General features: G+C 40.5%; 1 protein-coding gene across 2 annotated transcripts in view; it reads right to left on the bottom strand.

Moving 5' to 3' along the window:
* The window catches only part of BMP5 (bone morphogenetic protein 5), a 59087-nt gene extending 52299 nt beyond the window's left edge, over positions 1-6788 (bottom strand). The window contains exons 1-2 of one of the 2 annotated variants that reach the window (XM_079970524.1): positions 6153-6788; positions 5521-5888 (exon numbers count right to left, since the gene is read on the bottom strand). In XM_079970524.1, the coding sequence (XP_079826650.1) occupies positions 5521-5888; positions 6153-6163 (379 nt within the window). In that variant the 5' untranslated portion in view covers positions 6164-6788. Of the gene's footprint in view, positions 1-5520 lie in introns of both variants that reach the window. The other variant, XM_079970523.1, reaches the window with a different exon arrangement.
* Positions 6789-15073: the final 8285 nt, after the last annotated feature.

Raw genomic sequence — 15073 nt, 5'->3', positions numbered from 1 at the left:
GTGTTTAGTCTGAAAAAGCAACTGATACTGAAAAAACAAGCGGAACTGTATCAGTCTCCTTCCTAATGGCAAAACTATTAATAACAGTACATATTTTTACACATATGTATGTCCCTTCACCATACACTCCCAGCCATCTGCTACATCAGTTTCTCTTGGGTTATTGGTGATTTCTTTCATATTTTTCTGGCAAACCAAGATGCTGAGTCTCTTTCAAATCCACGAGGAAAAACAAAATAAAATATATGTTTTCAAAACACTGTTGGATCAATTACTTCAGAACAGTTAGAGTAAATGTCCTAACTGTACACATAACACACACACATATATATCTATTTCAGAACTCATTCATTAATGTGAATTGCCTGTTTTCTGTACCAAATTTTCAAAATCATTCATGACCTTTCTGACTGACCTCTTTATGTGAATATAATACTTAACTAGCAAATGGGGGTGTGGGGCAAAATCAGAAATGTGGGAGAGCACTGCCAGGTAAGAGAAACATGCTATTTAACTTGGTTTCATTTTAAATAAAGAGAATACATTTTTTACAGGTTTTCCAAGTTAGTATGACAATACTTCCCACCATCACACCTGAGTTGGCCAAGTTTGTGGCAAACATGTTTTTGTGGAAAACTGAAAGAGAGGCAACAGGTGTTATGCTACCATGAGCATAAATCAGAATGTTATGAGTACTGGAGAAAACAGAGGTTTGTTTGCTTGCTTGTGGAAATGCTTGCTTCTTTCAAAACGGGAAAAAAATCCCTCACCTAGCAGTAGCTGCCAATTTTACTGGCAGTTACAGTGGTATATAAAACTGGCTGTTTCCATGCATAGCCCAAAAGTCACATTTTTTCCTCATTAAGATAAGAGAACCCTGCTAATCTGAAGTGGGGCAACTCAGCCTCAAAACCCTATGAATTGGCCCTCAGTTTGTACAAGATGTGTAAATCCTAGCGTTTCTGCAATGCTTTTCAGGATCCTGGTCTTTCCTTAGTGATATACAGTGGTACCTCAGGTTACATACACTTCAGGTTACATACGCTTCAGGTTACAGACTTCGCTAACCCAGAAATATTGCTTCAGGTTAAGAACTTTGCTTCAGGATGAGAACAGAAATCGTGCTCCGGCGGCGCGGTGGCAGCAGGAGGCCCCATTAGCTAAAGTGATGCTTCAGGGACACGTGTACTATGAGGCATTCCCAGTTAGTATGGACCTCCGGAACGAATTAAGTACTTAACCTGAGATACCACTGTATACATGTGTGTAAACCTTTCAGAAATTTCTTTGAACTATGGAGAGGTATATAAATAATAGTAGTTGATAAGATGAAAAAGATGAATTAAAAACTCCCATTCTTCAGCTTATTCCTGCTGCTTGTAATGGGGGAGGGGGGGAATCATTCAAGAATTTGATACAGAAAATCTACAATGGAATCTAACTAAGGGTGGTATTCAACAAATTTCTAATCAGAGTAGATCCATTAAAATTAATGGATATTAATTTCAGTAGGTGTACTCTGAATAAAACTTAGTGGAATACTACCCTAATAAATTACTTCCTTGCTTTTCAATCCTCAGACCTACATCTTGACAGTATTGGTAAATAAAAAGAAAATTGAGGATAAGTACAATCATAGTGTCTACTGAATTTGGAATTATCCGTGGGAACAATATGCCAAGCATCAATCATCCACTGCCTGTATTTATTTCACTCTCATGGGAGTCTCATTGAAAGTAATATACAGAATGTAAAGAGCCTTCCACTATTCAACAACTCATTTGTAAAATAAAAGGGTAACTTAGTTCCCCAACCCCAGTGATCCGTTGAGGTCTATCTGAGTAGATAGTTTTATGTTGGCAATCCACTTAGTCTTAGACAAAGCTCCAATGATCACCTGGGAGTGAGGCATTAGACAACCTTTTTATTTCACCAGTGAATCACTGAACAGAACTGTGCTTAAGTACAATTATTATAATCATCAACATTTCCAACCAGGATTGAATCACACATTAGTACAGATTTTGAAAACTCCTTCCAGAATGTTGTATCTCCCCTTCCTGCCTGACAGCAGGGGGGGGGGCGTGTTATCAAAATCCCATGCCAGTTATACAGTTCAGCTTTTAAACACAACAGAAAAAGTGGTGGGGTATGAAAACAACCAGATTCCGTATCTGACATGAATTTTAATGAATAAATGTAAGCTAAAAATGGAAACAAATCTCCAAATGTTGGCAAGTTTTAATTTCAATCTATAGGAGATCCTTTTAGAGGAGAAGCTGGGCACTATGAGGTAAAACTATTGTTAGCTTTTGTCTACCATAATCAGATAACGGCAATAGTAACAAAGGCATGGATTTACCTATCTTTGTTAAGTAAGGTGTCCTGGTTGTCTCTGAGTACTAGAATACTGAAGTTAATTATTTCTCAATAAATTTAAAGGGTTTTTGGTGACAATTTCAGTGTTACAAACGTCAGCTGAAAGGGAAGAGCAGAATGAGAGGTTACATTATTAAAAACATAAATGAGAATACTACTAGCAGAAAAGAAAGCACAAATTTTTAAAAAGTATACATTTGCACTTCTTAAGAAGAAGAAATCAGGATTCAGAGATGATGAAAAGGCAGACATCATCTTAATTGCAGATTACTTCGTTTTCCCCTCTAGCTTGATTTCAAAATTAGCATTTCAATAACCCCTCAGGCACTTCTAAATTTCATTAGCAAAGCATGCAAACATTATCAAAAATTATTCTGTCAGAATAATTATTATGACCACCTTTTGTTCCTCAAGGGGGGGCGGGAATGCCTCATAGTACACGTGTCCCTCAAGACTAATTTTATTACCTCAAGCTCACAGAAAACAGCATTTCTAAGACTTAGCACTTCACGTTTGTTATTTTTAGCATATGGGTTTTTTAACAGTTACAGTTGGCAATGCAATGATTTATGCAAATTCTTTTATCACCTCATGGGGGATTAATGTACTGTAATTTGATAATAGCCCTCCACTTAAACACGGTCAGCTCCTTCCAAAACAGAGCAATTTGATTGCAACTGACTGATAGCTCGAATCACAAAGAACTTCAGTGATACTTCCAGTCACAAAGAACTTCAATTATTTTGTAAAACAAATCTTGCGGAGTGAAAATAAGGACTGCCCATTTGTCGCTCCCATCTTTCCCCTTTTACACCTTAACCCAGATTGCCTGATGGTTTTCAAATAAATAATAGAAGATAGTTGCCTACATGAAGGGATTAACCCTGCAATTCTATACATGTCTTCTTAGAAGAAAAGTCCCACGGCATTTCATGCTGCCTACTCCCAGGTAGGTGGGTATAGGATTGCAGCATAATTTAATTGTATGGCAATGAAATTAGGCTATTTAAAATGAAAAGGTTTAGTTAGCTCACGTTATGCACTGATATTTTGAAATAAATGTCGCAAAGTTGGAAATGCTTTAGAAGCTACATAACGCACAACTACAGAGGAGTGAAGAACTGTAGCGTACTATGGGCCAGCTCATAGAAACCTAATAAAGCTTGAAATTCAATAATGTCTGCACATAGTAACCACAAGAAAAAAAAAGCCTTCCATTCCAGATTCCATAAAAAGACTGATATGCAGCTGCTTCTTAAAGTGCTTCCAAAGTAGTAGGATATAAGCAATAACGATCTAGGGAGGGGGTCGGTGGGAATCTAACTCATAAGAAAAACAATAGTCCGCAAAGAAAATCTTGTAACAGTTTTGTCTGTTCTGCCTAATCTCTAACCCCTGAAGATCTATGAAGGATTCGGGCGTAGGGGATGTAGGTACTGTATTTCCTTAATAGCACATTCATTAACTGAATGATCCTGTTTGAACCAGTGGAGTTCAGTCCTGACACAAGTCAGAGCAAACGAATACGAAGTGATACGTCAATCTGCCTCCATCAAGGATCTCTGTTAAAAAGCATAAATTTAAACACTTGCTTGGTACTTTTTGGAATCCTTGGCTTCCCTTAGCAAATATGCGCGGGTCTATATAGCCATTTCAACTTTACTTTGGGCACAGGAGTTAAATCAAGCTACAGATAAGGGCAAAGCAAAGGTAACAGTAGGACAACATTTGAAAGGAATGCGAGAAATGAAACTCCTGAGGGATAGTTATACTTACAAAAACAAACAAAAATCCGGACTGCATTTGCCTTAAAAAGCACACAATAGTACATTTTCAAAGAGATTTGAAATCAGCTTTCTGCTAGCAAAGAACTGGCAAAATATTGTTATTCTTATAGCAGCTGAGCTTTGTCATTTGGTGCTTTCTAGGACATAAGGTATTAGCAACTGAGGACTGGAGTAACTTCACTATAGCGAATAAAAATTCAGAAGATGCTATTTACAAGACACAGCCATTGCAAGATATTTCAGGTCATATGCTGGAAAGAATAGCTGTATACTAAGGGAAATAATGTTGTTGTGGTTATTTTGAAGAGCTGAACACACACTCCTTACCAGAGAACAGCATATGCAAGATATTTCCCCCCTTGAACTGAAAACTGGCAAACTGGTAAACAATTGCATAGTAACAACATTCTTAAACTGACCTTTTCTATTATAAGGTGGGCATGTGGATCATTATTTCATTATGCAGTTTATTGTAATTATATTCCTCCCTGAATCATATACTCAAAAACTGAAGACTCTAAAACATGCTCCATTCATTATGTTTCTGATTCTAAATATTATAGAATTAATATTTTTCAAATATGCATGGGGGGGGGCGGGCTCCCAGACTTAGATGAATGTGAGAACTGTGGCTATAAAATAACAACGAAGGAAAGGCAGTGCATCTCACAATACAAGAATATTCACCACAGATCTTCCTCTTAGATAGGAAAAGCAACAAAAATCTCAAGAGATGTGAAATCTTTTTAAGGCTGCAATCTTATGCACAATTACTAGAGAATAATAATAACCCACACTAGTTATGTCCACAGTAGTTATGTCCAAGTAAAGCTGCACAAGGTATGGCTGAATCACTATCTATAATCTCTGAAACTACTAAAACTTATCTTCCAAACTGTCCATCCTTTTGCTTCTTCTCCCACACAATTCTATAACTTTCAAATAAAACGCTTCAACTTCCTATTCCTTTAAGTTTTGTTTTGTAGTGCATAATCCACCAACTCACGTGCTTATTTTTAAAAAGATTTTACCAAAAAAAACAAACACCAAATAAAAACCCTTGCTACTAGCCTAAGGCTACACAACTTCATTACATCAAGGAAAGAAGTCGAGAGAGGAGAATTATAAAAACTGACTTTAACATAAACAGTGAGAGAAACCTACACACCCCATGACCACCTACAATGTAGCCTGTTTTAGCATTAGCTCAACATCAGCTTGCATTATTAATACACCTTCCAGGGACCAATTTGGCCATGACAGAAGCCAGCTTCTAGGTCCTGGCTCCTAGCTTGTCAAACACAGAGGAACGTATCAGAAAGAAAGAAAGAAAGAAAGAAAGAAAGCAACATACCTAAATTGACAAAGCTCATGACCATATCTGCATCATTCAGAAAGTTGGTATCATGCAGGCTAGCTAAGGGAGGGCTCCGTGTAGTCAGCGGAGTTGTGCGAGATACGTGTATTCTCCGAGAGTATCCATTTGGAGATGCTGGGTACCCCTTCCTCAGCCCTTTGCTCTCTCCGCCAAGTGATCCCCTGAGCGAATACTCCAGTTCTTCAGTATCTTCTTCATTTGTCATGGCATTGTAGAGGTCGAGCATGAAGAGGGGTGCTGAGGAAGCTTGCTTTCCAGGTGAAAATGGCCTGGGTCTGTGAGGCAAACCCAGGATGGAGAGAATTTCTCTCTGGATTTCTCTTCTCTCATGGTTCCGCAATCTCCTGTAAATGAAACTGGAGTGGACGTGATTGTCTGCTATGCCCGCCTTCACAGAACCCATTAGAATCCAACAATTCCAGAGTAAGCTCACCAGAGCTTTGAGCACAGTTTGGTCCATATTTTTCTATATATATCAATATGCAAAATAAATAAAAACAACAAAAAAGCAATCCCTTTCTTCCACCTTCTACTTTTTCTTATGAGGTCTGCTTTCCTGGTGTCTGGGGGGTAGGGGGCAAAAAAAAGAGAGGTGAACTGTAAATTACCTATTCTTCATGTCAACGTTGTCATTTCTGAGCACAACATCTTGCTGGTTTTATTTCTCCACTTATTTAAATATTACAGGATGTGTCGGGGCGCAGTTCTTTCTAAGAAAGCTGAAATTCGGACTTCCAATTTTCCACTGTTGTTACTGTTTTTCCTGCATTGATGGAGCAGAGGACCAGAACTTGATTAGTTGATGCAGGCATTCCTGTAAAGAACCGTAAAGAACCAGTTTTGGGGGATGTGGTTCTATTAAACGACAGACCATCTTCAGTCACACAGGCATTTCAGAGCAGTCTTCTCCTGCAATGTTTTCAACTCAATTAACTGCTTAAGACTCTTCTCCCACCTTTCATTCTTTCCTGGTCTGAGCTGCAGCTTGGTGGTGTAACATCTAACCCCCCCCCCCTAATAATCAGCTGAGACCATTAACATCCTAAGTTCTCTCCTTAATGTCCAGCAAATCTGAAACATGTACCAAACATTTAAAAGGCCTTTCCCTGAATTCATTCAGGGAAGGGGGGAAGAGAGAGAGACCCTGCTGAAAATCCACCCTTTGAGTTCCTTAACTGTTATTTCCACCTCTAGCAGGCAAAAACATAGCAGCTCCCTTCAAGAGAGATCTAAAAGCTAATGTAAGCACAACCCTGCTGGGAGAGAAGAGGCTTCTCATTGTAATTTGAAACGGGCAAAGTGAGGGGGGAAATGGCTTAACCCTTCTGTTACCAGACAAAGCTATTCCCCCCCCCCTTCAGATTACAGTCCTGCCTCTAAGAGGGCGAGATAATGACCTCTTCAAAAGGAGTGTGGCACCAAATATCAATGAAAATAGTTGTGTGTGTGGCACATGTAAAATGTTTTCAAAATCCTTGGTCCACAGGATTATATTTTTTATCATATTGATTAGCATAATATATGAAAAAACTTTTTTTAAAAAACACAACTCACCTCTCTCCTTGTAATAATTATGGCACGATGCACCAAAAGTTAAGTACTTTAAAATTCCATTGATATTGTTGGGCAAAGACTTTGAGTGCTGGATGTGTGTTTGTTAATTTGGAAGAGCACGATTCAACAAAGTCAAGCACTCTAAAAACAATCTGAGATTGTGGAGACTGAAAAACATGTTGAAGCCATACAGAAAGTAGCTGGAATTAATATGCTTAATATGCTTAAACGTGCTTAACTTTGGTTAGGTTGTACCCCTTTCAAATAAAGAAAGTTGCATTCTTTTCTACTTAGCTGAAATGCATTTTAGAATGATAAATTAGAAATTATTCACCAGGTGTTGGAAGCAATGTGTTGGACATTTAACAAATAATCAGTTTCTTTGTCACTACGTATTAATAGCATCTTGAATTTCTAAAGATTCTTGTCAAGTCAAATAAATGCAAACGTATAAATATGTAAGTTTGCTAAATTATTTGTTTCATTTTTCTGCTTCACAAATTTCAAAAGAAAGGAAGGTATCTCATCAATACAATGAACTTCCCTCTGGAGACATATGCAGACCTCCGGGTTATACAAAAAATTTCATTTGGCAGAATGGAAAGGTTTAGGGCTAAGTCACACCCACATATATATCATTCAATGTTTCTCCAGTCAGTTGCTCAACCACTGCTAAGTCACAGCTGACTGTGTGAGCTTCTTCTATTGAAGTTAATGATTTTCTGTTTGTAGTGTTTGATCTGTCATTACTATTGCATGTGTGGAAGTCATCACAAAGTGTTGCAGTCCTTAGATGATGAGCCTGCTTGTGTCAGTTCAGCCTTTGCTCCTGCCTGAATAGATCTGCCCTTCCGCTTCAGCGGAAGGAGATATTGGAAGTATGCATCTGTTTCCATCCACCGAATTACACACTTCATTTAACTGAATGGAAAAACACATGGGCGCTTCAGTTATCAGCTGATAAAAGGAAGAAATCTCTGGATTTGGGCAATATAGTATAAAGTATCCAAAATAAAAAAAGAGGTTGGAGTCATAAGAGGCTGCAGACAGTTCTAAAGAACCAAGAATGTACAATCTCTGTATTAATAATAATCGACCCAATAAATAACAACATCACCTCATCCCCACAAAACCCTTGAAGACGAAGACATCCCAAAGAAGAGCTCTACAGTGCAATCTTTTCCAACTGGATCTCCTCCAGATATGGCTGGACTCCAAGTCCCATCAGCCACAGCCAGCATGGTCAGGGATGATGGGAGCTGGGAGTTGGAAACATCTGGTGATCACCAGCCCAGAGAATGTTCCTGCAAAGGAATGGAAAGTGGCAAGGCTGTTCAAATGGGGGCAGACATTTGTAGAGGAGCATGAGAGTTTAGCAAACTGCTTAGGCTCCCTGGGAGCATTGCTGCAGCTTGTGATGTGGCATGGGGTCTTCTGCTCAAAGACAGGCGGGGGGTGGGGTGGGGCAGAGGTCCCATGGAGTACATGCAAGCCCTAGGATCATTTAAAAGGAACTACTGGCCTCAGTTTACAGTATAAACATAAGTTTGACCTGACCTCCTAGCAGCTGCTGATCAGCTTGGCTGGTCTAACTAACAAGAGTAACTTGTTTCAAAACATCTGAGTTACATATGATTATGCCGCGTATCTTCTTAGAAGTCAGAAGCTGAGATTTCAATCTTATAAATAAAAACACTAAGCTTAAAAAAACAAAAATGAGGAAAAATTGAGATGCTTTCCCTGAAATGAAAGTTACGTTCTGACTTCAATGGGCACATGAAAAACCTGTGATGTAAACCAAACACCTTTTGAATTTATGGCTGTGTTCTATATTCAATTCCTTTGGGGGCGGGGTTTGGCTTCTTGTATTTTATTATGCTTATTTGTTGCTTTTAAATGTCTGTATATGTTTTGTGAATTCATTTTATGCACGCTTCTGCACACCGCCCGGTAATCTTTGGACGAAAGGCATCCAAGAAACATTCTCAATAAGTAAGAATGGGATCTTTCCCAGCCCAGCAGAACTTTATGGAGCAGCCAAGCCAGCTGGGACAGATAGCTGGGACAGGAGGTTGAGGCAGGCAGCAAACAGGCCTGGACTGGGCACAATGCCATCTCATGTGAAGGCACCGGGGTTGGTTCAAGGGCCAGCCGATCCTAACTAGATCAGCCCTGCCCTATCTCTGGCAAGCGCCATTCCATGGGATTTCTCTAGCTGCCACCACTAGCACCAGCAACCTCCCCCCTGCCCCCCACAAACACACATTTGGTGGGAGGAAGGGAAAGCTTTGCACCAATGAAGTACCAATGGCACCTGTCTGCAGGTGGTGGCTTGTGAAAGGTGGGCAGAGCCGGCCAGGCTGAGCACAGGAACAGCTTTACCCTATCCATCCCTGCTCACAAGGGGTTTGGATTGCCCTGTTCGTATTTCTTGCTGTCTGTTTTGGATTTGTTCACATCATGGATTGTATTATCGTTTGTAGTTTAAGTATGTTGTTCACAGGCCGGCACTGGTGTTTATAAGCTAACGTGCAATGAAAGTTTCCCCAAATGGTGGAATATAAAAGCATAAGAATAAAACTAAAAGTGTTTCCCTCCCTTTTTTCAGCTTCTTCAAAGAACATGATCTGCTGCCTTAAATTTCAATTTAATGAAAAATTGGGGTGGGGGAGAGGTTTCCTTGGGCACATGGTGTCGCATTAGACTTCCTTCAAGTAGACCTATTAAAATCAGTGGTCTTAAAGTTGTTCCCGCCTGCTGATTTCAATGGGTGTCCCACAAGCACAATTCCAAACATGTCTACTGAGCGAGGGGAGGAAGACCTATGGAATTCACTGGGGATTACTCCCAGCTAAGTGAGGTTAAGAATGCAGCCTAGGTCTAATGTTGTTGTTGTTTAGTCGTTTAGTCATGTCCGACTCTTCATAACCCCATGGACCAGAGCACACCAGGCACTCCTGTCTTCCACTGCCTCCCGCAGGTTGGTCAAACTCATGCTTCAAGAACACTGTCCAACCATCTCGTCCTCTGTTGTCCCCTTCTCCTTGTGCCCTCCATCTTTCCCAACATCAGGGTCTTTTCCAGGGAGTCTTCTCTTCTCATGTGGTGGCCAAAGTATTGGAGTCTCAGTTTCACGATCTGTCCTTCCAGTGAGAACTCAGGGCTGATTTCCTCAAGAATGGATAGATTTGATCTTCTTGCAGTCCATGGGACTCTCAAGAGTCTCCTCCAGCACCATAATTCAAAAGCATCAATTCTTCAGTGATCAGCCTTCTTTATGGTCCAGCTTACAACCCACTAATAACCACGTAAGCAAAATCTTGCTGCTTCTGAGCAGCAGCCTATTACCCACAGTAGTGTAGTGGGAAGTCCACATGCAGGGCATGTATGTGGTAGCCCTCTTTTTGGCCCATCAAAATTGATATTCAGAGTTGTGCTGCCTCTGAACATGAATGCTCCATTTGGTTATTGTGGAGAAGAAAGAAAAGGGAAGGAAAAGGAAAAAATATTGCAAGAATATTACCTTTCCGGAAAGATACTGAACTATCTAATGTCTAGCAAAAAAAGAAGGAAAATTCTTATTTAATCTAATTAGCTGCTTCAATTTCATTTCACAGAGACACAGATGCAATACACACATACAAACCCTGTTTTGAACACCACCCACTTCGCTGCTAAGCATCTCGTAGCATCTGGATTTCATTCGTACCAACCCGATCAGCTCCTTAATGGGGGAAGAACAATACTGGAAGCTGCTCTTGCTTGCCCAAGAAAAAGCACGTGAAAATGATACAACAAATTTACACAGCAAGTAAAGACCAAAGATGCATGAACATGCATGGAAAGCCTGACCAGTTCAGATCTAACCATGTTTACTTGAAGGTCCGTCACTTCTTTTTCAATACCTAGTTATTAATACAACTTTCATGACAGATGTTTATCAAATCTATTTCCACAGGGTAAGGCAGAGGAATAAAAGAGAGGATGGTGGTGGTGGTGGTGGTGGTGGTGGTGGTGGTATTTATACCCCACCCATGTGGCTGGGTTGCCCCAGCCACTCTGGGCAGCTTCCAACACATACAGTGGTACCTTGGGTTACATATGCTTCAGGTTACAGACTCCGCTAACCCAGAAATAGTACCTCAGGCTAAGAACTTTGCTTCAGGATCAGAACAGAAATTGTGCTCCGGCGGTGCGGTGGCAGCGGAAGGCCCCATTAGCTAAAGTGGTGCTTCAGGTTAAGAACAGTTTCAGGTTAAGAACGGACCTCTGGAACGAATTAAGTACTTAACCTGAGGTACCACTGTATAACATGGCAAAACATCAAACATTAAAAACCTCCCAATACAGGACTGCCTTCAAAGGTATATAATTATTTATCTCCTTGACATCTGATGGGAATGTGTTCCACAGGAACGGCGCCACTACCGAGAAGGCCCTCTTCCTGACTCCCTGTAATTTCACTTCTCGCAGTGAGGGAACCACCAGAAGGCCCTTGGAGCTGGACCTCAGTGTCTGGACTGAACAATGGGGATGGAGATGCTCCTTTAGGTATACTGGGCCAGGGCCATTTAGGGCTTTAAAGGTTAGCACCAACACTTTCAGTTGTGCTTGGAAATGTACTGGGAGTCAATGTAGATCCTTTAGTGTAGATTCATACAGGCATGTATCCTACCAAGCTTCTATCATGTCCAAAGTTGCAACACAGAAGCAATCAAGTGTCAGATAAGGACTGCCGGAATCTTTATGCCACATATGAGCAACTGCGTCCTCCTGAGAAGATTGAAAAAAGTTCTGTTAATGAACTCATCTCTTGGTTTTAGTAAAGGCTCGTAAAGTGGAAGTACTTTTTGCAGAGAAATGACAGTGAAGGCACCAAAACAAGAGCATGGGGAGAGAGTAAACATTCCTAGAGACTGAGACATAACATCCAGTGGTGTTTTGTTGAGGTAGGGATCAACATTGCTCTGCCAAGGAACCATTTCTAAAGCTATTCACTGGGACAACTGATCTACTAATAAGGAAGAATGCCTCAGAGAACATGCAACAGATACACAGCACTTTAAGATTAACAGATTTACAGCAGAATATATTTTGTGTGTTACACAGCCCACTTTGCCATATGCACCTGACAAAGTAGGCTAGAGGCTGGATCTAGACACTTTAAAAAAAAAAAAAAAAAAACCGTTTCAGGGAAACGTATTGTAAAGCTCACAATGGGAAAACATGTTGCTGGAGGATTGAACTCTACAGCCCATATGGTGTCACAGTGTTATGATACATTAAAAACTTTGTTTTTAACTAATGTAGCCGAGTCCACAGTCTACAAATGCTTATATTGTAATAAACATGTTAGCTTTTAAAGGGTACTACAAAACCCATTTTTCTCTGCAACAGACTGACATAGCTACCCTTCTGGAACATGAGAATGTGCACATTATCTTTCCCCCACCAGTAAATCTGTAAATTCCCCTGTCTTCTAGGACAGGAAAGCGGAGTTTGTAGGTCCGTAAATGAGGCATGCAGGTCTGCAATCCTAAACATCTTTATCTTTTAGAAAGTGATCACTGACTGCATGAAATTGGTGACTTACAATGAGACAAGAATTGGTCAGATGCAATATTCCATGATTTGATAAGGAGTTGTAAACGTGGATTATAATATATTCTTATCCATGGGTTTAACTTGCTTTGTTGAAGACACACATTGATTTAGGGAACATATTTTTAATTTGCATGTGTTACATTCAAAACTTACTTTCGCAGAACATTTTCAAAGGTACTGAAAGAGTAGGATCAGGTCAGAAGCACTTATGTTGCATTTACACAGAAGTTTATTCCATTTTCCTGATGTTTCCCTAACCATTAATTTCCGCATTATATTTGAGCTTTCACATGATGCAAAGGCCACTTCTGGAAATATAGTGGAGCTTAGTGTAAGTTTAGCACTCATTTCTGTATGATTTGCAAACAACCCCCCCCCCCCGAAAGCAAATAACAGAGAAATGAGTACTAAACTTGTGGTAAAGGTAAAGGTAAAGGGACCCCTGACCATTAGGTCCAGTCGTGGCCGACTCTGGGGTTGTGGCACTCCTCTCACTATATTAGCCGAGGGAGCTGGTGTACAGCTTCCAGGTCATGTGGCCAGCATGACTAAGCCGCTTCTGGCGAACCAGAGCAGCACACGGAAACGCCATTTACCTTCCCGCCAGTGCGGTACCTATTTATCTACTTGCACTTTGATTTGCTTTCAAACTGCTAGGTTGGCAGGAGCAGGGACCGAGCAACAGGAGCTCACCCCGTCACGGGGATTCGAACCGCCGACCTTCTGATCGGCAAGTCCTGGGCTCTGTGGTTTAACCTACAGTGCCACCCGCGTCCCTAAAAAACTTGTAGTACATTCTGCTATATTTCTGGAAGTGGCTTTTGTATCATTTGAAAGTTCAAATATAATGTGGAAATTAACATGTCATTCAAGCTAAAAGTGTCCTAACCAAAGACAGTAGAAACAAGTGTGAATTTAATATATAAATATGATGCCTCTATAAAATCTAGCTGGAGCTGAAGTGCTCAGGTGTGCATGTTGCTATGCTAGGAGAAAGAAGCAAAATCAACTTGCCTCCTTCTACCCGGAGTGACATAAACCCCTCTTTCTGCCAATTCAGACACAAAAGATCATTCTTCTAGCTAAACTGCCCAGTCATTTGTGACCCTCTTCTCCTTCACTTGTGAAGCTGTATAAATATCACTAGAACACATGCTTACTCTCTCCCCTGATAAAGCAGAATATTTTTAAATGCTGGGAAACCTAATGCAGGGAGGAGGAACACCCGCATTTGTTTACAGTGGACATGGTTTTCTGAAATTTGATGATTCATAGGAAAAATCATTACGCTCTGTCTTTAGTGTTCATTACTACCATTTGACCCTCCATCTCACACAATTAATGACACAATCCATCACCATACCAGTGTGGTTTGTAAGTTTGGATACCAAAAGAGACTCCAGAAATCCTCTTTGGTTTATATTAAGGCTATGATTAGTGCAAGAATTGCACAGTGGCAAATGTAAAACATTTGGCTGCAGAAAGCATTTGCAAGTAGCAGCGAAGAGCACTCCTTTAAATTTTGATATTTGGCTTACCTACTAAAGTGTTTTACTGAGCTCCAGCTGCAGAGTAGTACCTGTTAAACTCATTGTTCCTTGGCTATACAATTTCCTCAAGCACATCTGTTTTGCTCCACTGCTGTCCTTATTTCTCATTCAAGGAGTCACTCCCTAGTTTTTCAGATCTGCTTGGGGTTCCGTCATGATTTACAGGAGAAGGAAAAGGAGGCATGGGGCAAATGCCCTGATCATATTATTGACTTTCCCCTTAAATAAACTTGATTCTCTTACAAATTGAAAATGCTAGCATTCATAGGGACACAGGAATCTGCCTTGTACGGAATCAGACCACTGATCTATCTAGTTCAGTATTGTCTACACTGATTTCCTGGGTAAAAAACAGGAATCTCTCCCAAACCTATTTGCAGATGCTGGGGAATGAACCTAGGACCTTCTGCATACGAAGGAGATGCTCTGCTGCCGACAGCCTTTCCCCTCTTCACACATGCACACAGCCTATTGGTTTCCTTTACTGACAACTGCATGCCTTGTTGTAGCATCTGTGCTGTTGTACTTTAAAGAAATTATTCCCTTCCATGTTTGGTAGACTAATATACACACATTTCAGGTGCAATGGTTGAGAGATCAGAAGCATGCCTCATGCTCCTGCAGTCCTCTTCCCTTATGACATGGCAAGATCGGATTGCTAACTCTTAAACAGCAAACAAGTTCCATGTTGCATGGTCTTTACCCTTTGCCAATCTTATATTCAAAGCTGAAGATAATATCTCTGCCATGGCTCTATGCCAGGGGTCAGCAAACTTTTTCAGCAGGGGGCCTGTCCACTGTCCCTCAGACCTTGTGGGGAA

Source organism: Podarcis cretensis, assembly GCF_951804945.1.
Source record: "Podarcis cretensis genome assembly, chromosome: 3".
Taxonomy (NCBI): Eukaryota; Metazoa; Chordata; class Lepidosauria; order Squamata; family Lacertidae; genus Podarcis; species Podarcis cretensis.
The sequence above is the reverse complement of the archived record's forward strand: the minus strand, read 5'-3'. Positions and strand labels throughout refer to the sequence as shown.